The sequence below is a fragment of the Eurytemora carolleeae genome, unplaced genomic scaffold (genome assembly GCF_000591075.1).
Source record: "Eurytemora carolleeae unplaced genomic scaffold, Eaff_2.0 scaffold476, whole genome shotgun sequence".
Taxonomy (NCBI): Eukaryota; Metazoa; Arthropoda; class Copepoda; order Calanoida; family Temoridae; genus Eurytemora; species Eurytemora carolleeae.
Window position 1 is genome coordinate 73,168 of NW_019396367.1, and position 25,174 is coordinate 98,341.

Consider the following 25,174-nt stretch of genomic DNA (forward strand, 5'->3'; position numbering starts at 1 on the left):
CAGGTTGAATGGAGATGAATTCATTCTCATGATTTTGACGTTGGGGTGCGGGGGGGTTATTTCTGTTAAGGGTAAAATATGCCAAGAACTGGTACTTTTTTTGACAATAACACTGTGACAGTTTTATATCAGTTTCTCCAGACATGGACATCAGATATGACTTTCATGGGTCGCGATCAAGAGCTAAAGTGATTACTTTCAGACTATACTCCCTTTCATTTTTCCTTTACTGTCCCTTTAAATCAGATCAATTCAGATTACTAAACGCCTCTAGCTCTCTCTTGATCTTGTCTGCGCAAGCTTTGATCGGCATACCGGTCACATGGAACCCGAAGGGAAACAAACATTTCTTTCCCTGATAACAGAGTTTCTAATTTGCAATATTACCGCAATCAGAATTCAACACGTCTGAATTTTAAATCCGTAGATCCAATCAAATCAAGTTTAAATCTGAAATTAATTATTACTTATTTCCTGCAAGTTCTTCATATCGAGATTAAGATACTAATAAATCATATTAATTTAAACCTCATTCCTTGTACACTAAAAACAAGCTACCCTGGTTAGACGGGACTATACTTCATGGTAAATTGTGAAAGTTTATTTGTAATAACTCATGCTTTGTAGTTCAATAAAAATATGAATATGAATATTCCATGGAGCATTATTTACAACAGAAAGGAAATTTCAATTTTAAAAAGATAAAGAATAATTCCTTAATAAAATTTAAACTTATCTGGGTAACAAACAGCTACTTGACTGAGGATGAGTCTAAAACTTTACCTTGAGGCGTTGAAATCCCACGGCAAACTCGCATTTACAAATAGTGAAGGTGTGCCCCAAGTGTAATCGACCGTTCATGTACGGATAAGGGAAGGTTACCATGTATTTCTCATCTAAACATTTCGTTGTATCATTGTTTTTATTTTTGGATCCGCAATAAATTAATAGGTCGGCACTTCAATCCTCGCCTTCTATACGTTTACTGCGGTCGGCAAAATCATGGGAGGAGACTTATGCGCCAAAACATTTAAATCCTGCAATTCTGTTAAATTATTTTTGCACAACTTTTTATTTATGTATATTACATTAAAAATAAGTTAGAGAAAAATGTATGTGACAAAACAGGTTCGTTAAAGTGCGTAAAGATCAGTTAGAAGGTGTACGTCAATGTTTTTAAGATTCCATTAAGCAAAAATGACTGGAAAGTATTACACTTGCAAAAATATTATAGTTTTAATAATAATGTTGGTCGAGACGAATCACACCAACCACGTAAGCCTATTTTTGTGCATATGACGTGCTGGACTGGGTCCACTACAAACTTATAACACTAGACCAGCCGGTACCACTAAATGATTAATCCGGTTCGGATTATGCAACCATTGTACTGATGTGGAATTAACAGGGTTGTTTAGTACGATTGCTTACTCTCGCTGCGCTCCAATGCACGGGAAATGTTGGCTACAAAGCAAATGGACAGTTTAAATCCTTAAATGACGTAACAATTTATCATTACTTAGGAAGACGGTTGGCTGTTACAAAATGAAACCGGTCCGAGAACCTTCAAACCGTCTCTCTAAGCACACTGTCCAATAAATTTTTACCTCATAAAGGGTTACCAACAAAGGATGAGACTGTAAAGACGACATGAAAATATGACGATCTCGAATTAAAATTAATTCTTGAATCCTTGAATATTTAATGATTTGGTAAAGATTGAAAGAACTTTACAGTTGTAGGGAAACATGAATAAAAGGCAACAGACAGTAACCATTCCGTACAATCGTCGCTGAAGTCTCATCCTTTGTGCACATCAAGAGTAAACAACTTGACTAAACAACCGTGGGAATATCGTACCTGTTGTTCCTTCTCCTTCCTGTGGAGCATCCACCTCAAATATCTTAAGGTTCTCCCACTTCTCCTGCGCTTCCTTCTCCACCTCCTTTAGAAACTCAACCTTAAAGGTTCCCTTCCGATCTCCTCCTGCCATTCTACCAAGCTTCTATCTGAAATATTTAATAATGTAAATTTAATGTGCCGAGATGATAAGGTACGATATATATATAACAACTATGGAATAAAAACGGTGTAAAATTATGGTTATACTTGAGCTAAGAAATAAATCTAAGGGTTAACTGTTGCAGTTATTAAATGAACTGTTGACGTAATTGTAAGTGACTCTACATTTAGAGAGGGACAAGTTCAATTCCCAACGGCACCCTTTACACCTTTGTCTGTTGACTAGAAGTAATTATGTTCCAAATTATATAACAATTTATATAAACTACTGTAATAATATACGAAATTTTGACTAGGTTGGACGGAATCAGGTGAGTATTGTGCATTTTCAAGTACGTAAGAATTATTAAGAATAGACCTTAAATACATGTAACATATATATATGTATATATAACTGATTTGTAAAACTATTTGCACATTTCCTTCAGTGGTGGAAATAAGAAGACACTCTTTCACTTCCTTAGGACTTGATTAGTATCTCCTAAGAAGATACTGTTCAGGACTCCATCAGCATCTCCTGGAGTAGATGGAGTAGAGTGAAGTATACAAGAAGATACTGTTTAAGACTCCATCAACATCTCCTGGAGTAGATGGAGTACAGTGGATTATTTAAGAAGATACGGTTCAAGACTCCATCAACATCTCCTGGAGTAGATGGAGTACAGTGGAGTATATAAGAAGATACTGTTTAGGACTCCTTCAGCATCTCCTGGAGTAGATGGAGTACAGTGGAGTATATAAGAAGATACTGTTTCTCTCCCTCCACCATCCAGGGATGTCTCTGCTTCCTCATCCCCCTGACCAACTCTACCAGGCAGATCTCCTCGTTTAACACGATCCCAGACAGACACTCAGCTGAACCAGTCTATACAAGGAAGAATATAATAAGGGAAAAAATTTAAAATTTTAATTTCTTAAACAAATCTTGATGCATTCTTTAACAAAAAAGGGAAGATTTAAAGGTTTGTTTGTTATCATTGACAATTTAAATAGACAGTGCTAAGCAAAGGAAATAAATCATATTTTAAATTAGTTAAATAAGAATTTGTGAATAATATTTTAATATTTGATTTTAATGAATTAACTTTTATTGGTTTAAATTGTGCTGTCAGTTCTAATTTACCCTATATATGCTGAAGCTAACTGCAGAGGTACTTCAATCCCAATTCTTATATGAGGAGGGGGGGGGGGAAGACATTGATCCCTGTCTAGCCCCTTAAAATCCTGTCTCGGATGTTCAATTGTGATACGTGATCTTTACTTGGGAATCAATGATTTTCCAGAAAATACCCCTGAAGTAACTACAGACTTACCTCAACATATTTGTTTAGAAGATAGAGGACGGATAATATTGATGTAAAGGCTCCACTCCGTCCTATACCACCAGAACAATGCACTATCACTGGACCTTCACAAACTTGGGTTGCATCTAAGATCTAGAAATAAAAGAAAAACATTATTCCTTTTAGTACGTTCAAACTTTTCTACATCTACTTCCAGAATTGATTCTAACTAAATTGAATTCAGCCGAGTTTAAACAAACCGGATGCAAATAAAAACCGGATATCCAATTAAATTGAAAAAGTGTACTACAATAAAACACCATTTCATTGAAAACCTGTATTTTACCTTTTTGACGAAATCCGCGAGCTGAGAAACATTTTCTACAACTCCATAGTTGGGCCAAAGGTTGAACTGGGAGTGGTTTATCATGCGTGAATTTCCGTCCCAGGTCAGGTTCAAGGTTCTGTCCACAGAAACATCTTCCTGGCTAATCTCCTTGTCCAGTGTTAAACTGTACTCATCGAAGGTCACCAATTCTTCTTGTTCCGTTGGGAAGTACTGTGCACAGCCTGTATACCCAGACTCAATCTGATTTTCAGAAAAAAAATATTTATATTTTTTAAGAAGTTATCTCAAGGTACTATCGTTTTGACTTCAAATGACTCTCAATTTCAAGATAGGCATGCCAATTCACAACAGTACCCTTGCAACGTTTATCTGATCAACTATGTGTTTAATTTTTATAATTCCTGCATTGTTTTCCTGCAGTAGTAATGCGCAAGTAACTTCAAAGAAAACCCAAAATTGAAAATAATAAAGGCCAGTCCAAGAGTCCGGTATCTTAAGAGTGGTATAAGAGCGGTATTAGCTATTCAAAATTAAATGAATTTTAAGCAATGTTTAAATATTTATCCTAACCTTACACAGCATTATAACCCTTTTTGAATCCGTTTGTTGAACCATTCTCCAGAAGTCAGCACAAGTTGATACGGAGCTATTCATCCCGAAATCAACAGGACGGGAGGAACTGAAGCTACTGGGATGAAGCGGAGCCATTGTTAGGATAAACCTGATCTCTACTCCAGGAATTTTAATCCAACTAGCGTTGATATAATCTGATTTATCTTTCGGAACCTGCAGTTTCACTCGATCCGAGTCAAAGGGGAAAAGATTGCAGTATCGATTCTTTTCACTGTTTTTAACAGCTGCCTCGCATAGTCCTCTAAAGAAGGAAAGTAAGTTCATCATCATGATACTATTATGTATCCTATTCAAAAATAATCAACAACGCGGGCTTTCTTACGTTAAAAAAATATTATCAACAAAAAGATTGGATGTTGTTATTATTATAATTATCCAACTCAATTCTTAAAATCCCATAAGTTAACTAAAATTTATGAACTCTAGCCACATTTTCCTAAGTAACAGTAAATGTAAAGGTTTAAACTTAAAACGTGAACAGTACTTGGTAACCTTTACTAACCTGCTGACCATCGCATCATGCTGGGCCCAGGCATCACCAGGAGTGGGTCCAACATCTTCTACCTGTAGAATTAGACTGTAAAACCTCTACACGTCAAATTTACTCTTTCAAATTTTTATTTAGAAAAAATACCGACATGCTTGGGTCTGTCCTAGAGAACGATTTTAGGGACCCATAGGAAATTACCGACATGCTTAATAAATAAAATGCGTTAATGACAAAACAAGTCGAGATCATTGCGACTATTGTTTACATCTGACATATAGACATATAAATGCAGCAATTTATTAACATGTAAGTGTTAAAAAATACATTTAGTCTTTAAAAAGTGAAAATTCAAACATTACTCAAAACAAATTTAATTCCTGAATTACCTGTTTATATTCTTCACTTAAACCTTTTTGATACAATTTCACCAAGGTGTTCTGCAGAATAATTTCCAGGCATTTCCGCCGTGCAGACTCCATTGCGCCATAAGTGAAGTTGTAACTATTAACTAAATTATTTCGTCAGCATGCATGCGGTATATTTTACAAATTGTTTTCGTCTGCGCCTGCGCAATCTGTAAGGTTTGCCGCGTTTATTCTTGAAGTTCGAAAATCGGGACAGTTGCTTCTGTGAAGACGATTAATTTTTGTAAATCTTGACAAAACTTTCGCGGCAATCAATACAGATCATTCGTAATCGTATTCAAAATTATAACTTTTAGTTGTTTTTTCTCATCTGAATCAAACCTTAACGTTTGTATCGATCCTTAACATTCGTAACCAGATTGGATCAACAATCAAATCCATCCTCATAATTGCTATTCAAGATTATAACTTTTGCTGATTTGAATCAGACCTTAATATTCGTATCCATCCTTCTTGTATCGATTATCGGGTAATTTCCAAGAGAACGATTTTGGACCCCCAAGCGCTCGGCCCTCCTAGCCTATCATAGCCGCAGCGCTCGGCCCTGAAAGTGTCTTAACCTTTAACCTAACCCTAAATAATAAAAAAAAAATACTAATTTACTAATTTCGTCATGTACAAAATTGATAGGAGGGAGGGGGGTCCAAAAAATCGTTCACTAGGGCAGACCCCAAAAATCGTTCTCTAGGACGGACCCGATAATCGCATACATCTTTTGCTATATTTGAATTCAACCTATATCGGTAATTTCCTACAGAACGATTTAAGCCCCCCCGGCCCCCCATGGATCTTAAATGTAAGACATGGATATAATTGACCATGCGGCCCCAGCGCCCGGCCCCCTAGCCTGTCCTAGCCGCGGCGCTCGGCCCCCTGCTTGTCCTAGCCGCAGCTGCTCGGCCCCAAAAATCGTTCTCTAGGACGGATCCCCTATATCCATACTTTGACATTTGTTCATAACATTTGTATCGTATCAATTTTTAACATTCGTATCCAGTCTGGATCAACATTTGAATATATCTTTTATGTCCAATATCTATCCTAAATCAACGCCAAGCTACGGGCGATGCCTACGATTTTCGAACAGAGAACGATAAATAGACGCAGTTAAACTGGTTTATAAACTTTAAAATGCCTCAAAAAGTTTTTTACCCCCCACTTAACCCCTCAAAATTTTATTTCGCCCCCCCCCCCCTCACTAAAGTGCTAGTGATTGCATTAGAGTAATACAGCACATTAGTGCAATTAAATGTGTTAAGGAGATGAATTAAAAAATATTTGAATTTCATTCAATAATTCACAATCGTCAATCTTGAGAATTAGTTTTCCATAGAGAGAGCTAGTCTACTTCTATAAGAATTGAATTTACTTTGTTTCTGGCATGGATTGTAAATGTTATAATTGAAATAATTCTTTAGTTTTAGATGAAAAGACTTTAGAAACTGTGCTGTTTCTATAAAATACAGTAAATACCTATCACACATTTAATTTATTAGGGGTGAAAACCCACTGAAATAGGTGTATTTTAAGTGTTCACTAAAATGCCTGTAAAGTGGTTGTAAAAATATTTTGGATTTGGTCTGAAATATGTTGGCAACCCTGCGTCCTCATTCGTAATCGTAGAAAAGACTCGAGCACGCTGTGGGCTCAAATTTCTCTCCGGAAAGTTTGAAGTGTAGTTTCAGAGTGGTTCTTTGTAGATTTCTTAATTTTTGTATAAGATTTACCAGTAAACTTTTAATTTGAAAAAATTTCAATAGTTAAGTCTAAAGTTGAATATTTCGCATGAATAAGTATTAATATTCTGAAAAGTTTTTCGTTTTTCATTGAATATTTTGTCTTCATGTTATCAAGTACTTGAATATATATAGCGCGATCAAGCCAATATATATATTTCCTTTTCCTATGAAAACAGTCGATAGCCGATAAACCATTTCGCAAGCTTGTAGAAATTTTTCAACCATCTTCCATATTTGCAAGAAATTCTTTGCGTTTTTTTTATTGCGTTCTGTCTTTTAATATGTATCAGAACCTATGTGTTAAAATATGTTTTTTTTTAAATAAAAGTATTTGAGGAGAAGAAGTATGAATATTTTAATATCTTGTAAATGATGGAAGTCGTAAGTCATGAACAAAAATTAATTGAGGCTGTCGGGGGGGGGGGGGGGATTTAACTTTTTTATTTAAAGCATTTCGTAGTAGTTCGTTAAAATTAAACATCAGCTGTTGTTTTTATTGACTTTTGTGTGTGCATTTTCACGTTTTACAGATTCCATGATATATTCTGTTTTCTCTGTGCTCCTGATCCTGGGGTCTCTGGTCTCGGGCACGGAAGATTTTTACCCGGAGAAAGATGAGATCAAGAGTTATGCAACAGTTCAGTCCCCGTTCAGGATGCAGAAGATAAATCTAGGTTGAGTAACAAACCAGTTTTTATCCTCGAAATTTTTTTTAAGCATGTATTTTAGGATACTTCATATCTTTCAAATAGTAAGCCTTTTTATGTATATTTTTCTTGAGATAATTTGGGGGAACATTAAAAAATACTTGCCAGCTTTCCTATCTCGTTATTACTTTCTTATTGTCCCGAAAATAATTTATTTACAAATTAATTCAATATTACTTTGATTAAGTTTGGGAGAAGGCGAGATTGAAAATGGAATTGACTGAGACCAAATTATCTAAACTCTACAGTGAGCTGAAGGTTTGTATTTTTATCAAGTATTTGTTATTATTTGATTTTAGATATATATTAAAAACTATAAGGAGGATTTCTTAAATAAAAAATAAATTATTCTGAGGCCAAACTTTTAATTCTTCCCTGCCATAATATTTTCAGGGGTCATATGAGTTTTCACAAAAAAAATTGCGTAATCGGTTGAGTTGTTTTGACGTTTTTCGGATATAAATAAACAAACAGCCTGGCTATACAATTAAATAGACTTCTTAGATTGTGTTTTACAAATTCTTTGTTTTAGGTTCAGGACAAGGAGGAGCTAACCTTAAAAAAGTTTAAATCGGAAGGTGGAGACAAGGTTGGTTAAAGAGAGTATACGCGTAATTTCAAGTCACCCGCCATGCCCGATTTGAAAGGGTACCCCTAAAAGCCTTGTCTGCTCTATGTTTTTAGCCTTATGCTGATGATTTTCCATCGTATTTTGTCTACAAAAGGGACCAGTGAAATTTCCCTGCAGAAAAAACATTAGGAATTATTAAAATACGACAATATCTTTAATTGATCAGATCAAGGTTTTGGAGACTATTGAGAATCGGGTATTGTCATCTTCGCATGGAGGCAAGAGGGGCACTGGAAATTACGCGTTCAGTCGATTACTTAAATGGTTATTCTTAGCTTTGAAAGTATGTTTATATTATTTTAAAAATATTTAAGAATTTTGAGAAAACTTAAAATATTTTCTAGAAATAAAAAGTAAATGCAAAAAAAATCATTTAAGTTTCCAAAAATTCCTTAAAAATCGAAAACATTTCTCCCAAATTTCTCCCTGTCTTAACCAATACTCCACCATTTCTATCCAAATTTAATCTAAAGTCACAGCAAGATTATTTTCTTAATTAAAAATTAAGATCGAATTTATCTGTAAAAACCCTCTCACATGGTATCCCAAGGCTGCTGTTTAAAAATCTTTTATGAAACATTATGCACTTCATGGATACGCTCGGTGGACAGGAGCGCCGGCCCCAACTTCACTGAACGACGGGTTGTCATTTAATATATAATGCACTTCATACTCAGCTAATGCTCAGTTCCATTAAAGCAGTGTTATAAAGTAATCATGCTATAATGTTGAATTAGCTGTATTTAATAACACTGTTTTCTTGGTTCACGGAATAGAAAATAAAGTTGAAGTAAATTTTTATGTTTAATTTTGTCAAAAAGATTTTTAAATTGTATCAAGACAAACACTTCACAAATTACCTTTTTTATTATTTCTAATTTCTAATTGTAGGAAGGATTGAAGGAGAACGAGATCAGAAAGAAGTTCAGTATGATCTTGACCAGATATGGTATGGGAGGATCAGGGGCTGGTAATACAGAACAGCAAATACAAACAGAGATACCTAAGGAATTCTTTAAGGACAAGGTGTGCTCATTTTTACCTATAGGAGACCAGGTAATAACTACAAACATAAGAGCAAACATGAACTCTTTCTCTTCCGCTCACCTCTATTTGCACTGATTAAATCTTATGTATATATTTCAGGTAGGCAGTTTATACAGGACTCAACCGTGAACTGAAAACACAATAAATCAGTCCAGGGTTATTATAAAAATTGGCCTTTAAATAGTTATACATTAAAAATCTCAATTAATTATATAGATTTGAACACGTGATTAAATGTAGAAAACTGTGCATGTAGAGTTCCGTGTGATTGATCGATTGTTTGAAGATAATTCCTGGTTGAACACACTGAATAACATCTTGTCGCTGAACACCCTGAACACACATTAGTTTATAAAGATCCTCAGATCTTACACAAGGTATACATTATTCAACATACACTTATACAGTAGACAGTATACACACTAAAAGAAATCCCAAAAAAATTTATTTGGTAGAAATCAACGAATGTACTAGAATCTGTAGAAATTTAGAAATGTTCTAAAATCTGTGGAAAGTAAGGAATATACTAGAGACTAGTGTAGAAGTAGTGTGTAGAAAATAAAGAGATTGAGATATTTACGTATCTGTAGAATAGAAACTCAAGAATATTCCGCATCTTCAGAAAGTACAGAATGTTCTAGAATCTATTGGAAAAAATATCCTAACATCTAGAGAAAAAAAGAATATTCTAGAACCTGTAGAAAATGAAAAATATTCTAGAATCTGAAGAAAATATAAAATGTTCTAGAATCTAGAAATTGAATAATATTCTAGAATCTGTAGAAAATTAAGAATATTCTAGAATAATAAGTAGAATCTAGAGAACATTCTAGAATCTGTAGAAAATTAAGAATGCTCTAGAAGTTACAGAAGCTGTGGGAGAAAGCTGAGAAGTCTGGTTTGACCTCCATGGAACTGGTTGCTCTCCAGGAAGAGTTTTCGCATCATCAACAAAAGGCAAATACTTAAAATGATAATGATTGCAATTAACCATCATTTCTTGGAAAGCCGGCTTGAATCATCTTTACAAAATTCTTTTTACTGAGCTTTTGTTGTTTCTTGCAACTTCACTTTAGTTTTCTTCATATTATACGAGTTTTAATTACAACAAGAAATTCAATCTTTTCCCCAAAATCATAAATTCAGCGAAATAAACCCAATGAAATATATTTTCAATTCACTCAAAAAAGTTTATAAAAAAGCTTTGTCTGATCAAGCATGCATGAAATAGAAAGGAAATTGTCAGAATTAAGCATAATCAAGACGAAAAAGCGATATTTTCTATATTATTGATCAAATAAAGGTTTAAATGGAGGATCACTTGAAATGTTGAGACAAGGAAGGGAAATTATATGTTGACTCTGTGTGTCTAGGTTGATGAGTATAACAGGTTGCTGGAGTTGGCAGGGAAGGACGAGTATCTTCTCTCCAACAATATTCAGAGGAATTCAGAGAATGAGGCGTTCGATATCAGGTGAATCCCCCCCCCCTCACCCCCTCCTCCAGGGGTATTTATTCTCAAGAATTATCTTCCTCAAATACAAAAAACAAACATTTATTTTCCCCCAAAATCCGTTATTTTCCCCATTTGACATACGGGGGTAAAATGATTGTTGAAGGGGAGGGGCCCCAAGAAAGTATATACCCCTCCCCTCCTAGGCCTATCTTCAGGTTCCTTCCTTCCCTTGGTTGATGGACGATGGTCTTCCATATTGGGTTAAATATGCTGTTATACAAGAAAATGGTCTGATATTCATTTAAATTTTTATGATCTTCATTTTTTATCTCGATCCTAATGAAATCGTGTTGCTAAACAAATTTAGAATATTGTGAATATTTTTTTTTGAGATTTTCCTTAGGTAACATTTTGTTTTATTTAGAGATACAAATTCCCTGAAGAAGAAAGCAAAGGACGTGAAGAGCGGGTTTGATCGTCTCCACAGACTAGCAACTAATCAGGTTCTACATTTTAATAGAAGTACATTAATCTTTCAGTTTTTATTATCTAAAAAAGTAATGAAACACATTCACAATGGTACTCTTTAAAGAGACTGTGAAGGAAAAATGAAAGGGGGTATAGGCTGAAAGCTTATCTCATTAGCTCTTGATATAGTTATATCTGATGGTCCTGTCTCGAGAAATTGATATAAAATTGTGTCAAAATACGAAAATTCATATATGTACATTTTGTATAGAAATAGTAGGTTTAAACAGATCATATTCAGCAAATATGCAACTAATCTGAAAACGAAGATATCCCAGAGAACTTTGTTTTTTTCCAACTATTATTTTATTTTTGAGTCCGTATAACTTCACCAGAACTCCCGCCAAAGGTAGTGCAGTAAAGTCAAATAGTCGATTTTCAAAAGAATCTGATGTATATGCAGCATTATGCATTTTTTATCAGAGCAAGCTTTCAAGGGTATATCCGAGTTGTGAATCGGGCATGCTACTCTTTTGAAATGTATAAATTTCTACTGTAGTCCCTGTGAGCGCAATAACTTAAATTTAAAAAGAAAACCTTAAAGGGTGCTATAGGGTTTGCACTACTGCCGTTTGAACTATTGACTTTTTTAACTCTTGGTTGTTTGAACTATTGCACGTGGTACCACGTGTAGTAGTTCAAACAACCAATAGTTCATTTGAACTATATTAAATATAGTTCAAATGACCCAAAAAGTAGTTCAAATAAGGAGAAAAATAGTTCAAATGAGCAAACAAATAGTTCAAGTAACCAAAAAATAGTTCAAACGAGCAAAAAAATAGTTCAAACGAGCAAAAAATAGTTCAAATGACCAATAGTTCAAACGCTCAAATAAGCAGAAAAATAGTTCAAATGAGCAAAAAAGAGTTCAAACGAGCAAAAATAGTTCAAACGACCAAAAAATAGTTCAAATGAGCAAAAAAAATAGTTCAAGAAGATTTTTTCAGCTAATTGGTAGACATATTTAGGATTATTGGTCACGTGGCCGCAGCGCTCGGCCCCATAGCCTGTGCTGGCCGCAGTGCTCGGCCCAGACATGTGGCCGCATCGCTCGGCGTCCTTGCCGCAATGCTCGGCCCAGAAAGTGTCTTAACCTAACCTAACCCTAAATACGTATACTCGCAGCGCTCGGCCCCCTAGCCTGTCCTAGCCCTAGCGCTCGGCCCAGACATGTGGCCGCAGCGCTCGTCCCCCTAGACTGTCCTAGCCGCAGCGCTCGGCCCAGAAAGTGTCTTAACCTAACCTAACCCTTAATATGTATACTAATTTTTTTAAAAATAAAAAAAAAATAGCTCATTTGAACATTTTTTTGCTCATTTGAACTATTTTTTGCTCATTTGAACTATTTTTTTTGCTCATTTTAACTTTTTTTTTGGTTAATTAAACTATTTTTTTGCTCATTTGAACTATCTTTTTTTGCTCGTTTGAACTATTTTTTTGCTCATTTGAACTATTTTTTTGCTTATTTGAACTATTTTTTTTTCTCATTTGAACTATTTTTTTTGCTCATTTGAACTATTTTTTTGCTCATTTGATCTATTTTTTTTGCTCATTTGAACTATATTTTTTTTTTGCTCATTTGAACTATTGTTTTGCTCATTTAAACTATATAAGTCATTTTTGAAATATTTTTTGATCATTTAAACTATATTGTGATGATTGTTTGACCTATTATTTTTCATGAAATATAAAAATTTTAAACTGCAAATTTAATAGTTCAAATGAGTACATAATGTGTTGTTTGAACTACAGGAAATGACGTCATTATCAGAAGTTAGAATGAACAATAGTTCAAACAATCAATAGTTTAAATAATCAATAGTTCAAACGGCAGTAGTTCAAATGCGGATCCACCCCCTAAAGAATAAATACTAATTAATGTTGGTATCTAGGGTGAATATCAGGGGTTTGTTGAACCTAAGGTAGCTGGACTCTGGAAAATAGCACTAGAAGCAGATTTTGAAGCTGAGGAATTAGAAAGCCTTAGACAAGAATTAAGGAACTGTGATTATTTTCTGATTTTTTTTTTAATTGAATGCTAGCTCAAGATCCATTTCATTATGAATCTTCCATTTCGAAGTTTCGGTTCCATGTCAAATTCATTTACTGACTAAAAATAAAATTACACTTTTTGATTCTTTTTTTGGCGATCCTTATACATTTTAAAAAAACAATAGGCCCAGAGTTAAGGTCCTAAATGCCCAGTCTGTGCTTTCTTATGTTTTATTTTCATAATTTTGATCACTTGTTGGATGAAAAAATACTTAAAATGATAAGCTTCAAAGGTTACCAGTTATTAAATCTAATCATGTTTCTGCAGCCATTATGAGAAACGGCTTGAGAAATTAAGATTTCTACAGAGTGAGCTCGAGCTAGTCGACGAAAGGTAAATTCGTAAAATTCCGCCAGCGGAGTGAAGTTCAATCGGGGACGACAGGGGTATTTTTCTCATAATATTAATTCGCAAGTTCCAATAATGGGGCTGTAAAGAAATTACATGACTGAGGAAGAGAAAAATCGGGATGTTTTTTAAATCAGAACTTATCTATTTTTCGTATTTAGTGATGAAAACGTTGCATATCTATGGTTTAGACCTTTGATATTTGCTACTATTATTCTGCTAGATCAACAGTAAAATTTGTAAAGATAGAGAGATACGAAAACTAGAGTATGGAAGTATTGAGGGAACAATTTTAATGAATAGTGAGAAGTAGTTGAACCTTGCTCCGCCGGTTCAACCAGTTCTCCTCTGCGCTGGGCCAAGCTGATGAGAAGGGGTTCAGTTTACATGTTAAATTAATTGATTCATTAAACCTATTTCCTGATCCTATATTCTTAAATAAACATCATTTATGAACATTAACCCCTTTTTGACCTTTGAAAGGTGTTTACTTTCCTAACTACTAAATCTATTATTTAGACGCAATACGAAGTACGAAGATGAAGTTGATGATGATGATAAAACAGAAGGAAGACGAATTATGGACAGGTGACTTGGTCCTTTTAATATTGTAAGTTACGCGCTAATATTTTTAGTTTTTAATGAATGCCCATTGCCANGCGCATTATCCAATTAGAGTTATGAATTTTTCAATCGGCACTATCAGTAAATGGAAATATTTACTTCTATTGAAACTAGAGTGTGGAGCAGTATCTAGGATACTATCAGAGGTAGTATAGAACTCAAACCGAGTGTCCGAAGGTCAAGGAGCAGCTCAGCTTCCGTCGGCATCACCCTGCATGTTCCAGACTCAGGGTGTCAATATTAGTATGTATGTATGTATGTCAATATGAGGAGGAGAGATTATCTTCATCTTAAAAGACAAGCATACAGGGAAGGTTAACTGTCTGCTGTTGTAGGGTACAGCTCATCTGCGAGTCAGCGGAGAGGATACAAGTACTGGAATTAACATAGACTCAACGCAAGCCTTAGCATGAAAATTAAGTTTTTGTGAGATTTTAGCTCAACTTTGAATGTTCATACTTAATCACCTGGTTCAGTGCGTGGAGACGTGCACGGAATTATTCGCTGTCTCGCATGTTCTGCTGAACCAAGAAGATTCATTAACATTATCATATCCATGTAGAATTTTCCAGGTCTGTATTAAATCACCACGAAGTCGTCTGGCCTCTAGAGAGGTCAAACCAACCTCAATCAATCTTTCCTCATACATACATACATGGTTACATTTTAAGGGTTGATGGTATTGCACGTGCTTCCTTTTATATAGTTTAAAATCTTTTCTTTTTGCTTCAATTCACATATAAAATTGTAAGTTATGGAATAAACAGAGTAAATATGCATTTAAAAGCAGGGTTGAATATAGGCTAAATATTATGAAAGTTAATAAAAGTACTTCATATCTTCATATGGTTGATCTGGTGATTATGCTTGAATTCAGTTCAGTCTTGAGTTCTCGGTAGGTTTCCTACTTCAGCCTTCATTCTAGTTCTTTCCTAAACAGGGCTTAAATATAGGTTTTACACTTGATCTGCCAATTTTAATCTTGTCTTGATCTGCCAATTTTAATCTACTCTAGATCTGCCAATTTTAATCTACCCTTGATCTGCCAATTCTAATTTACCCTTGATCTGCCAATTTTAATCCACTCTTGATCTGCAAATTGTATTGTATACTCGTGATCTGTCCAATTTTAATCTACTCTTGATCTGCCAATTTTAATCTACTCTAGATCTGCCAATTTTAATCTACTCTAGATCTGCCAATTTTAATCTATTCTAGATCTGCCAATTTTAATCTACCCTTGATCTGCCAATTCTAATCTACTCTTGATCTGCCACATCAATCTTTTTATCTAAATCATAAACAAAATTAATAATGCTTGTTTTTAGAAAATCTTCATATTCTATTTCTTATTTTATTTAGAAAGCTGGCGAAGAATATAGATGCAGTGGATAAACTTCATACCAGCCTGGAAAGCAAAATCCTTGCGCGGCATAATGAACTTTAGAATCTTTGCGCGGCATAACGAACTCAAGAAACGAAAATAAAAATCTAGGATCTAGGTTTATGCAATAATTGTTATGATTACTAATTTTTCACAAAACTGAGCAATATTTTTCTTTTAAAACAGATCTTCCAATGTTAATATTCTATATTTAGGGTCAACTACCAAGAATGAGACTTTAAAAACGATTGTACAGAATTTGGTCAGTGTTTTTTCTTACATTTATCATTTCCTGCAGATAAAATCTAGTTTTTTCTTTGGCATATCATTCAATGTACCTTTGTGAAACTTTATAATATTTACGGCAACGACTTTCTTTAACTGACAGTTACAAAAAAGAGTTTCAGGTCGTCATTTAACTCTCGTTCTATGTGGTTAACCCTGTATAATGTATATGCATGCATTGATAATATAAAGATAGTATGTATTATGTAATGTTTAGAATTACATTTATTGCTTCTAGTTGTAAATACATTATAAATAATGAGTATAAAAGGAGAGGAAGTTGATTAGGTCTTCTCTTGTTCCAGGATCTGACACTACTGATTTGCAGATCTTATAGTCCTCGTTCGGGGATTTCTTCCTCTACAAATGGCATTTTTATTTACTCACAAAGTCAGTATTCCAGAAAGCAAATGCTCCTTATATAATATTTTTTATTTTCATATCTAGTTGAAAATTAGTACTTTTTAAATTCTTAACTGTTGTCTTCCATCTTATGTACGTATAATCTTTTACAATGATTGTGCTGAAGTTTTATTTGATCTGAAAATATACACTAGACATTTATAAGATTTACTTTTTGAATTGCATTATAATTTTATTTTAGTTTTACATTTTAAATTCCTGTCACTTATAATACATGTCAAGTGCTATATTCCTGTGTTTTTAGTCTAGGCAAAGTGTAGTTTACGTTTATATTTGTGATTTAATTGATCTGATCATTTGTTTAGTTTTCAACAATTAGTAATGTTATATTGAAATATGATTATGTTTTGTAACATTTTAAAATTGTATTTGAATATTAACAGATTTTAATATAGATCTGGTTTCATAGTTCCGAGATTATTTGCCAGCTATTGATTGTTACTCAACTAAGAACCACTATCAGTTTCTTGAGAAACTTTTTTTTCTGATCCACATTGAAATGCATGAATAGTACTTTTTGAATAATAAAAAATGTCGTCATTACAAGCTTATGTTAATTTCTAGTTTTTAAAGGAATCTTCCATTCCAACCAAATAAAGAAAATGAGATATTGATTCTTGAGGGGCACCAAGCACCCTCAATTCTAGGTTCACACTAAAACTGCACAGACACACACTAAACACTCACACAAACATCTTTTCTTTCTATCTCACCTTACAAAACAAGATAAGAATGAAATTTTTAGTTTAAGATCTAATGTAGAATTGCATGTTTAGAATAGATTCCTCTTTACTCCTTTCATTCTTCTTTATATACTAGATCGATCATTCCTCCTTACTCATATCTTTCATTCCTGATTTAATAGTTCTTAGGATCTTCATGGTTCTTCCTTGTAAATATATATCCTTGTTGTCCTTTGTTTATCCCTCTTCTCTATTCAGACTCATTTCACGTTATACTAAATATAAAATGTTATTAGTGTTGTGAACTGTTTATTTTGAGATAACATGTATTTTATTAAGATATTATTCGAATATAGTGCTTTAACTTATGTTTTGAGCCCTCCCTTTTTATCTAAAAGAACACAGAAACTATATATATATATATAATTGTTCAGAAGGTATTTTGTTAGAAATTTTATTGATTAAATATTTTTCAGAAGATCTTAATAACGCTATCATGGAATATTTTGCATATGAGGACCTCCTTGACTCCAATATGACGTATACAGAGAAGTTCCGAGACGAGAATATAGATAAAAAGGATGGATTGGAAGATGTACAGATGAGCGGATAGATGTTGATGCCATAGATGAAAAAAGTGTAGATGAGAAGAGTGCAGTACAAAACGTTCAGAAGGATTTTGTCCGAAAGGAAATAAACCAAGTAAAGTTTGAAGATGAATATGATATTATTGGTGCCCATAAGGAAAAATACATGGCTTTATTAGAGGAGGTATTGATGCCAGTAACATTGTGATAAATAATCTACTTAAGAATGAAAGGAGAAAATACAGTGGGAAGGAGCAAGGAAGGAGATTGTTGAACTAAAAGCAGATCTTTAGACTGATCATGATATTGATTAACCCAAGGCAAAGAGACCTAAGATTATGTTTACCAAGTCAAAACAAAAGAAAATTATTGGTTTTCAGAAGAAGATGCAGGAGTGGGAGCTTAAGTTTCAGCAGGAGATGCAGGAGTGGGAGCTTAAGTTTCAGCAGGAGATGGAGCTCAAGTCAGATCAGGAAAAGCAGGAAATTAAGCAGAAGCTAGAACAAGATAAGTGGGAAATGGAGCAGATGCTAGAACATCTGCTGACAAAGGAACAAAATGAGAAGGAAGACTTACGTCAAAAGCTGGCGAAAGAACGATATGAGAAGGATGAACTATGTAAGAAACTACAGGAGGAGCTGAGTTGTCCAGTCTGTTTTTCCATCCCAAGGAGTGGTAAAATACCAATGTGCAAGAACGGACATATCTTCTGTGACAAGTGTATCAGCAAAGAGTTAGTATTTAAAACTTGAAAAGAAAGAATGTTACAAAAAGTACACATACATTTTTATGTTACATAGAAGGACTATAAAACATATATTTTGTGTTTGTTTCCATACAAATGTAGCCACTTTTTAGTAATTTTATTTTAAAGGAATTGGAACAAGACTTGTCTGGAGAAAAATATATTTAAGGTTTATGTAGATTTTCGTATTAATGACCATAAATGAATAATGTTCGAATCCTATCTTAGAAAGTTAAAAGCTGCCCTCTTAACCCAGTTGAACTCTCATTTCTCCAGGGAGGAGACCATCCCAATTATTTCAATCAGTCTTCCAATTCCTTCTAGTTATTGACCATTTTTCATTTTACCATTTTACTTCACATTTAAATATTCTATAATGTATAATTTATATCTAGGGTCGTAATGTATCTCTTCGTGGACTGAAACTATTGAAGGAACATGAGAATACTTGTAAATACACAGAGAACATACCCTGCCCTGGTTTGTATTTAATGATTATTCACCTGGGGATAACTGGAACTAACACCTTTGTCATAAAAAATAAATAACAATTGTGCTAGTTTATGTTTTTTAGCGGGTGTGGCAGTTTGTTATTGATTTGAATAAAGATTTTAGTTTATTACTACTAGGAATGGAATATTTATTTTCTTAGACCTTTTTAAAGTCTATCGGATGTGAATCAGACTTGCCACACTTCAAACTAGGTCCATTTGACATCATTGCTGTGTACGTTTAGATGTTTCTTTCAAGCCGTTAGTTAAAACCGTTAAAAAATTCACGTAGCCGTTCGTTATTTATTTTAAGAATCTCATTTTTTCACTTTATTTTTAAAAGTTACCGTTTTTAACGATCTATTAATGTCGTTAATAAAATATAATTAAGAAATTGTTAAAAGGTACCATCCGTTAATGATCTATTAAAGATTATTTCAAAAAGCTAAACAAATTTGATGACAACATTGAAAAACATCAAAATAAAAAATTTCTGCACGTTTCATGCAATTTTGAGTAGCGTTATTTAGAAACAACTCCGTCCGATCTTTTTTAAATTGTTGACTTCTTTCAAGCATGGCTATTTCCGTTATGTAACAATTTAATTAACGGTTTTTGCTATTCGTTAACGAACTCTTCCGCTAATTTGTTGCACTCCCGTTTGGAAAACTGAAATTACTTCTACAGACCTTGAACGGATTTATATTAACGAATGATGTTAAGTCTTAATTTTTCTAGGTTACAAGGTATCCTGGATGAGTAATACTCATTGAGTATACAAGAACACTGGAAAACCTACCCTGGCTTCTATAGAGAGAAGTGCACAGCAGGCTTGTTAATGAGAACCCAACGTCATTTGAGGTCATCCGGACAAAGGTTCATCAGGTCTTATCAGTTTGTCAACATTGATGAGTTATTCTTCCTGGTTGGAGTTAAGATCGGAGAAAGAACCGTTAAAGTTAAAACTATCAGGAGTAGAGAAGTGTATATCCTACCAGCTTGATGCTGTTCCTTTCTCCACTGTCCCTGGTAGTGCTCTGAGAAAAGGGAATGCATTAGAAGTGCAACCTAGTAGTTTCCAGAAATTCATAAGGACACCAGAGGGCGGATTAAAATGTTTTGATTAAAGTAACAAAAATGTAAAGATTCATCATATCAATTTAATCATATTCAGATTTTTTAATTATGTTTTACACATAAAACTTGAATAAAATCTGGACGTAAGGATGTTACCTTATTTCTTGATCATGTGTGCAAATATTATTTCTCCGCTATCAAATCCGAATGCATAAGCGGAAATAGTTGATGGTGAGGGCTTTCGGAACTGAACGTTCATATGTCCACTGATGACCAATTTAGAAAATAAATTCGCTTGGTAACTTTTTCCATTGCCCTATATACCCTAACCTTTCTTCGACTATACACCATGAGCACTAATCTGAAATTTTAGCTCAATATATCAAGAACTAAAGGATATTTAATCGCAAGTAAAGTTTTAAAAGCCATATAACGTGCACCCAAAAAATTGGAAGATTTGAACCAAAAATGAAGGCAGGGCCCCCCCCCCCCCCCTACATCAAATGTGCCAACTCCACCATCCCCTTTTCATTTCATGCTATTGAACGACCTTGAAGTTTTAATAATTACCAGATTAATATTGTAACTATTCATATAAAGTTAAAGTATTCTCTGTTTTATCTTTACTTTTATTTGTGTGTCTGATAATAACTAATTAACCCTTTACCAATTTTCATCAAATATTTATTGGGAAACTCGTTAAAACCACCAAAATTTCTACGTCTGGCTTTAAAAATTCAGATTTAAGTAGGTAGAATTTTCCGAATTTTTTTATGGCGTTATTATCCATCAAGTACTAAATTACGTGGAGCGAGGACACATAGTAAGCTTGGACATATGTATTATGTATGCTGAAATTTCAGCCATATTTGCTCAGTCAATTTTTGTTAACAAATGGCTGACAAAAATGTTTTTTACTATTTCCCTTAAAATTCCTTAAACATGAAGTTTGGCACAAATATTATCCATTTTTTAAATATAAGGTTAAACTTAGTTCAACATATTTTGAAATTTGCAAATTTTGACCCATGGATTGAAGAGATAAGTCTGAACAAAGCAAAATCAATTGTTAGAAATCGAACCCAAGACTAGGTTTATGGCGAGTACATACAGCTTTGATTAGACTATTTTAAGCTATTTAAGTGAGTTATACAATACATGGTGCTAACTGTTAACTGTTTTAGGGTTGCACTGTAAAACCAAGGTATCCCGGATGAGTATACTAGAACACTGGAAAACCTGCCCTGGCTGCTATTCCTGCTATAGCGTCAATGATGAATTGTGTTCTGGAGATGAAAGAAGGGAAATAGAATATAAGCATCCAACACAAATTAAGAGAATCCGTACAGAGGTCTATAAGTTTGACAAGTTTAATGAGTTATTTTTCCTTGTTGGAATTGAGATTGGAGAAAGAATCGTGTTCCTGGTAAAATATGGTGGATTAGAGACGAGATACACTGTCGAGTTAAAACTATCAGGAGTAGAGAAGTGTATATCCTACCAACTTGATGCTGTCCCTCTCTCCACTGACCCTGATAGTGCTCTGAGAGAAGGTAATGCACTAGAAGTGCATCAAAGTACTCTCGAGAAGATCACAAGGAAACCAGAGGGTGGGTTTGAACTGGTTGTCGAGATGAAAGTAACAAAATTGTAGAAATATGATTTCAAAGTTCAGATTTCTGGACACTGTCGAGATCAATCATATGACGATTATCTTGAACGACTTGAACATGTTTTACAAACACTTGAAGTAAGAAAATCCATTATTAAGGAATTTACCTTTTAAAAAATGTAAAAGAATTTGTAAATTTGTAAATTTCTCAACACTTTGAAAGAGAACGTAAATACCTATGAAAATTATGATAAAATAATTTCAATATGATATTTAATTATGTGTGAACTATTTCAGATGATTTTACGCAACAAGAGAATGGACAATGTTGAATATAAGGACCTCCATGGCACCAGCAGAATGGATGTTGAGAAGTTCTAAGTTAAGACTAAATCAAACATAAAGATGGATGACAAGAATGGATTGAAAGATGTATACAGAATGAAAAGATGATACTAAAGATGAAGTATAGGAGGGAGAGAATTCCAGTAATATTGTTGATGAAGAATCTACTGTTGGAAGAATGAAGACGACAATACAGGAGTTGGAATGAGCAAGGAAGGATATTGTTGAACCAAATTCCGATCTTCAGACTGATCATGATCTTAAACAACTTCAGGCAAAGAAACCTAAGATGATGTTTGCTAAATCTGAACAAAAGAATGATTAAAAATGACATTAGATTTGACAGCTTGATGATCGTCTTTGATATGTAAAGTCATTTGCGGCATTTATTCGTCAACCTGGTTTTATTAGTAAAATTCTTGTAACAATAATCTCATAATCACTTTAAATATAGATAATTTCCTTCAGATTTCATTTTATTAAATGAAAACAAAACTGTCTAAATCTAAACCAAATTCTTCTTAACTCTGGGACGAAATCACTAAAAAGGCAGACCACAATTCGGAATATCTTTAATTATTGAAAAAGTACTGCAGACCCTGGATAGCAGACTAGGAATTATTGAAAAAGTACTGCAGACCCTGGATAGCAGACTAGGAATTATTGAAAAAGTACTGCAGACCCTGGATAGCAGACTAGGAATTATTGAAAAAGTACTGCAGACCCTGGATAGCAGGCTAGGAATTATTAAAAAAGTACTGCAGACCTCTGGATAACAGACTTGGAATTATTGAAAAAGTACTGCAGACCCTGGATGGCAGACTAGGTATTATTAAAAAAACGGAGCCAAAAAGTCAAACAAATAATTTTTATAAATATCTAAAGATGGTTACCATTTTCTATTAAGAATTATAGATTTCAGAAATCAGACTTGCGATAACTTTAAATGAATCAAAGAAACAAAACAAAAACATAAAACTCGGTCCATTAATTATTTTAAGCAACTATAATTCTGGGCATTCAGTCCCTTTTATTTTTAATGTGTGTAAAACCCAAATGTATATTACTTGGCTTTCCAGGCTCTATTTTGATTGTCAACATTTTTTCTTTGTATACCATGGATCCATAAGGGAATTTTTCATGAACATATTTATATTAACATATTCTGTTAAGTCTTAATTTATCTAGGTTACAAGGTATCCCGGATGAGTATACAAGAACACTGGAAAACCTGCCCTGGTTTCTAAAGAGACAAGTGCACAGCAGGCTTGTTATTGAGCACCCAACGTCATTTGAGGTCATCAGGACAAATGTTTATCAGGTCCTATCAGTTTGACAAGATTGATGAGTTATTCTTCCTGGTGACAGTTAAGATTGGAGAAAGAAGTGCAACATAGTAGAAATGCATAAGGACACCAGAGGGCGGATTAAAATGTTTTGATTAAAGTAACTAAAATGTAAAGATTCATCGATATCAATTCAATCATATTCAGATTTTTCAATCATGTTTTACATATAAAACTTGAATAAAATCTGGACGTAAGGATGTTACCTTATTTCTTGATCATGTTTGCAAATAATATTTCTCCGCGATCAAATCCGAATGCATAAGCGGAAATAGTTGATGGTGAGCGCTTTCGGAACTGAACGTTCATATGTCCACTGATGACCAATTTAGAAAATAAATTCGCTTGGTAACTTTTCCCATTGCCCTAAATACCCTAACCTTTCTCCGACTATACACCATGAGCACTAATCTGAAATTTTAGCTCAATATATCAAGAACTAAAGGATATTTAATCGCAAGTAAAGTTTTAAAAGCCATATATACAGAGCTTCCTATATCATATTTGATTATTACTCAGCTTTAACGCAAAAATACGCACATACTACTTGAAACCCCTAGTATTCTCTGCATGCAAATTTTTATTTTATGTTTACACAATTTTTCAAAATGAATCATTCTTTTTTTATTTTCTGAAAAGCCCCGGAAATTGCAATTTAGAGTTGTATACAATCCAGTATGATATGGGAAACCCTGTACTAAAGATCTAAAAAAAACTTTCTTGATTTTATCATGTCACACATTATTGTCTATTGAAAAGTCCAGAAAAATGGAATCAGGTTGGAATTTTTGCAAAAAATTTAAGTCAGTATCTTTTAGTATTCATTTTCTCAATACTTAGAAATAGAGCGGAACTAGGCAATTAATCTATATAATAAAACAAGACATTCATATATATATGTTGCGCATAGCCGGCCAAACGGCTGGACCAATTGGGCTGTAATTTTTTTGTGGACGCTCATGGGTGGCCCCCCGTTATAGGCTAAAAAAATCGATTTTTTTTTTCAAAATTCGAAATTTCTTTTCCACGGTCAAACTCATTTTATTCGGCTTTATTTATTTGTAATAGTTTCTAAGCTTATTTTGGCCGTATTCTTATAAACATACTTGCCATACTCATTATACAATATTTATATTAAACTACACACAAGTCAAGAAAAGTGTTATATTCCTGTATAAAAAGGTTTTCGTACATTGTGATTTATATTTATATTTGTGATGACATATATCTGAGCATTTATTTCTAATGTTATTTTTACTTTTTAATGCTTCATCAAGCTATTATTCATGTTATTTAACTATTTTTGTTTTTGTTTAGTAATTCCAAACTTATCTAAACTTATCTAGACTTATCTGCAGTATTATAATTGATCCATTTATTTGCCAGCTTTTGTGTCATAGCTAAGAACTATCATCTATTTCCTAATAAACATGTTTTTTTTCTATTATGAAATACATGTGTGCTAACATATGACATCTGTTAAAAACAATGTAATTTTTGATCTGATTTAATCTGCAAAAGAAAACTAAGGAATCTGGCGCTGTGCTTTGTTGCTGCTTTGCGAAGCATGAATATTAAGAACTAGCTTGGGAAACCAGCTTTACCTGGAACCTGATTTTTCTTTATAAAAATTAAACCACTAGACTTAGCATTTTTAAACCAAACTAAAAACATTCTCTTGACTTTTCCAAGTTTCTAATCCAAATTTGAGGCAACAAGGGGTTCCTGAGTTATGATCGAATATATACATATACAAACAAACCAGGATAGATTACAACTTTATATATGTAGATTAGGCTTGAAGTAATTGAGTTATTGTCCAGATTTTTTAGAGCACGTACAAAATGTTTCCTGCACAAAT

At 33.6% G+C, this 25,174-nt stretch overlaps 4 protein-coding genes across 6 annotated transcripts; 2 read left to right on the forward strand and 2 right to left on the reverse strand.

Moving 5' to 3' along the window:
- Positions 1-247: 247 nt before the first annotated feature.
- LOC111701833 (leucine--tRNA ligase, cytoplasmic-like) lies at positions 248-21,588 on the reverse strand. Its single transcript, XM_023473277.1, has 5 exons — positions 21,573-21,588; positions 20,341-20,344; positions 1,861-2,011; positions 784-896; positions 248-355 (listed from the first exon to the last, which is right to left on the reverse strand). Exons 3-5 carry the CDS (start codon positions 1,991-1,993, stop codon positions 248-250), a joined length of 354 nt encoding a protein of 117 aa, XP_023329045.1. The 5' UTR covers positions 1,994-2,011; positions 20,341-20,344; positions 21,573-21,588.
- On the reverse strand, positions 2,012-5,333 carry LOC111701827 (tyrosine-protein phosphatase non-receptor type 1). The gene is made up of 6 exons (XM_023473271.1): positions 5,164-5,333; positions 4,790-4,851; positions 4,225-4,528; positions 3,652-3,894; positions 3,336-3,458; positions 2,012-2,887 (listed from the first exon to the last, which is right to left on the reverse strand). The coding sequence occupies exons 1-6, from the start codon at positions 5,254-5,256 to the stop codon at positions 2,711-2,713; spliced, it is 1,002 nt and encodes a 333-aa protein (XP_023329039.1). The 5' UTR covers positions 5,257-5,333; the 3' UTR covers positions 2,012-2,710.
- Positions 7,443-16,970, forward strand: LOC111701826 (alpha-2-macroglobulin receptor-associated protein). 2 transcript variants are annotated; one of them, XM_023473270.1, is made up of 12 exons: positions 7,443-7,615; positions 7,836-7,906; positions 8,181-8,237; positions 9,171-9,305; positions 10,188-10,283; positions 10,700-10,800; positions 11,207-11,285; positions 13,203-13,309; positions 13,631-13,696; positions 14,231-14,299; positions 14,671-14,907; positions 15,698-15,784. In XM_023473270.1, exons 1-11 carry the CDS (start codon positions 7,477-7,479, stop codon positions 14,723-14,725), a joined length of 975 nt encoding a protein of 324 aa, XP_023329038.1. In that variant the 5' UTR covers positions 7,443-7,476; the 3' UTR covers positions 14,726-14,907; positions 15,698-15,784. The 2 variants fall into 2 exon arrangements, with proteins under 2 accessions (XP_023329038.1, XP_023329037.1); XM_023473269.1 differs by lacking the exon at positions 14,671-14,907 and adding an exon at positions 16,197-16,970 and having other exon boundaries at positions 7,444-7,615; positions 15,698-15,935.
- On the forward strand, positions 17,548-24,102 carry LOC111701829 (probable cyclin-dependent serine/threonine-protein kinase DDB_G0278487). 2 transcript variants are annotated; one of them, XM_023473273.1, is made up of 3 exons: positions 17,548-18,430; positions 18,838-18,922; positions 23,156-24,102. In XM_023473273.1, the coding sequence occupies exons 1-2, from the start codon at positions 18,036-18,038 to the stop codon at positions 18,863-18,865; spliced, it is 423 nt and encodes a 140-aa protein (XP_023329041.1). In that variant the 5' UTR covers positions 17,548-18,035; the 3' UTR covers positions 18,866-18,922; positions 23,156-24,102. The 2 variants fall into 2 exon arrangements, with proteins under 2 accessions (XP_023329041.1, XP_023329042.1); XM_023473274.1 differs by lacking the exon at positions 23,156-24,102 and adding an exon at positions 19,672-20,419 and having other exon boundaries at positions 17,549-18,430.
- The last annotated feature ends 1,072 nt before the right edge of the window (positions 24,103-25,174 follow it).

Bases quoted from the DNA above. Each gene is read 5' to 3' on its own strand.
- LOC111701829 (XM_023473273.1), top strand. From the start codon at position 18,036: ATGTTTACCAAGTCAAAACAAAAGAAAATTATTGGTTTTCAGAAGAAG. The intron at 18,431-18,837 runs GTTAGTATTTAA...ATTTATATCTAG, and splicing joins GACAAGTGTATCAGCAAAGA to GGTCGTAATGTATCTCTTCG.
- LOC111701827 (XM_023473271.1), bottom strand. From the start codon at position 5,256: ATGGAGTCTGCACGGCGGAAATGCCTGGAAATTATTCTGCAGAACACC. The intron at 4,529-4,789 runs GTTAGTAAAGGT...TTCCTTCTTTAG, and splicing joins CATGATGCGATGGTCAGCAG to AGGACTATGCGAGGCAGCTG. The intron at 3,459-3,651 runs GTAAAATACAGG...TTTTATTTCTAG, and splicing joins TCGCGGATTTCGTCAAAAAG to ATCTTAGATGCAACCCAAGT.
- LOC111701833 (XM_023473277.1), bottom strand. From the start codon at position 1,993: ATGGCAGGAGGAGATCGGAAGGGAACCTTTAAGGTTGAGTTTCTAAAG. The intron at 897-1,860 runs GTACGATATTCC...CGAAATGTTTAG, and splicing joins GGAAGGAGAAGGAACAACAG to ATGAGAAATACATGGTAACC. The intron at 356-783 runs GTAAAGTTTTAG...CTCTGTTATCAG, and splicing joins TGGGATTTCAACGCCTCAAG to GGAAAGAAATGTTTGTTTCC.
- LOC111701826 (XM_023473269.1), top strand. From the start codon at position 7,477: ATGATATATTCTGTTTTCTCTGTGCTCCTGATCCTGGGGTCTCTGGTC. The intron at 8,238-9,170 runs GTTGGTTAAAGA...TTCTAATTGTAG, and splicing joins AATCGGAAGGTGGAGACAAG to GAAGGATTGAAGGAGAACGA. The intron at 10,284-10,699 runs GCAAATACTTAA...CTGTGTGTCTAG, and splicing joins TTTCGCATCATCAACAAAAG to GTTGATGAGTATAACAGGTT.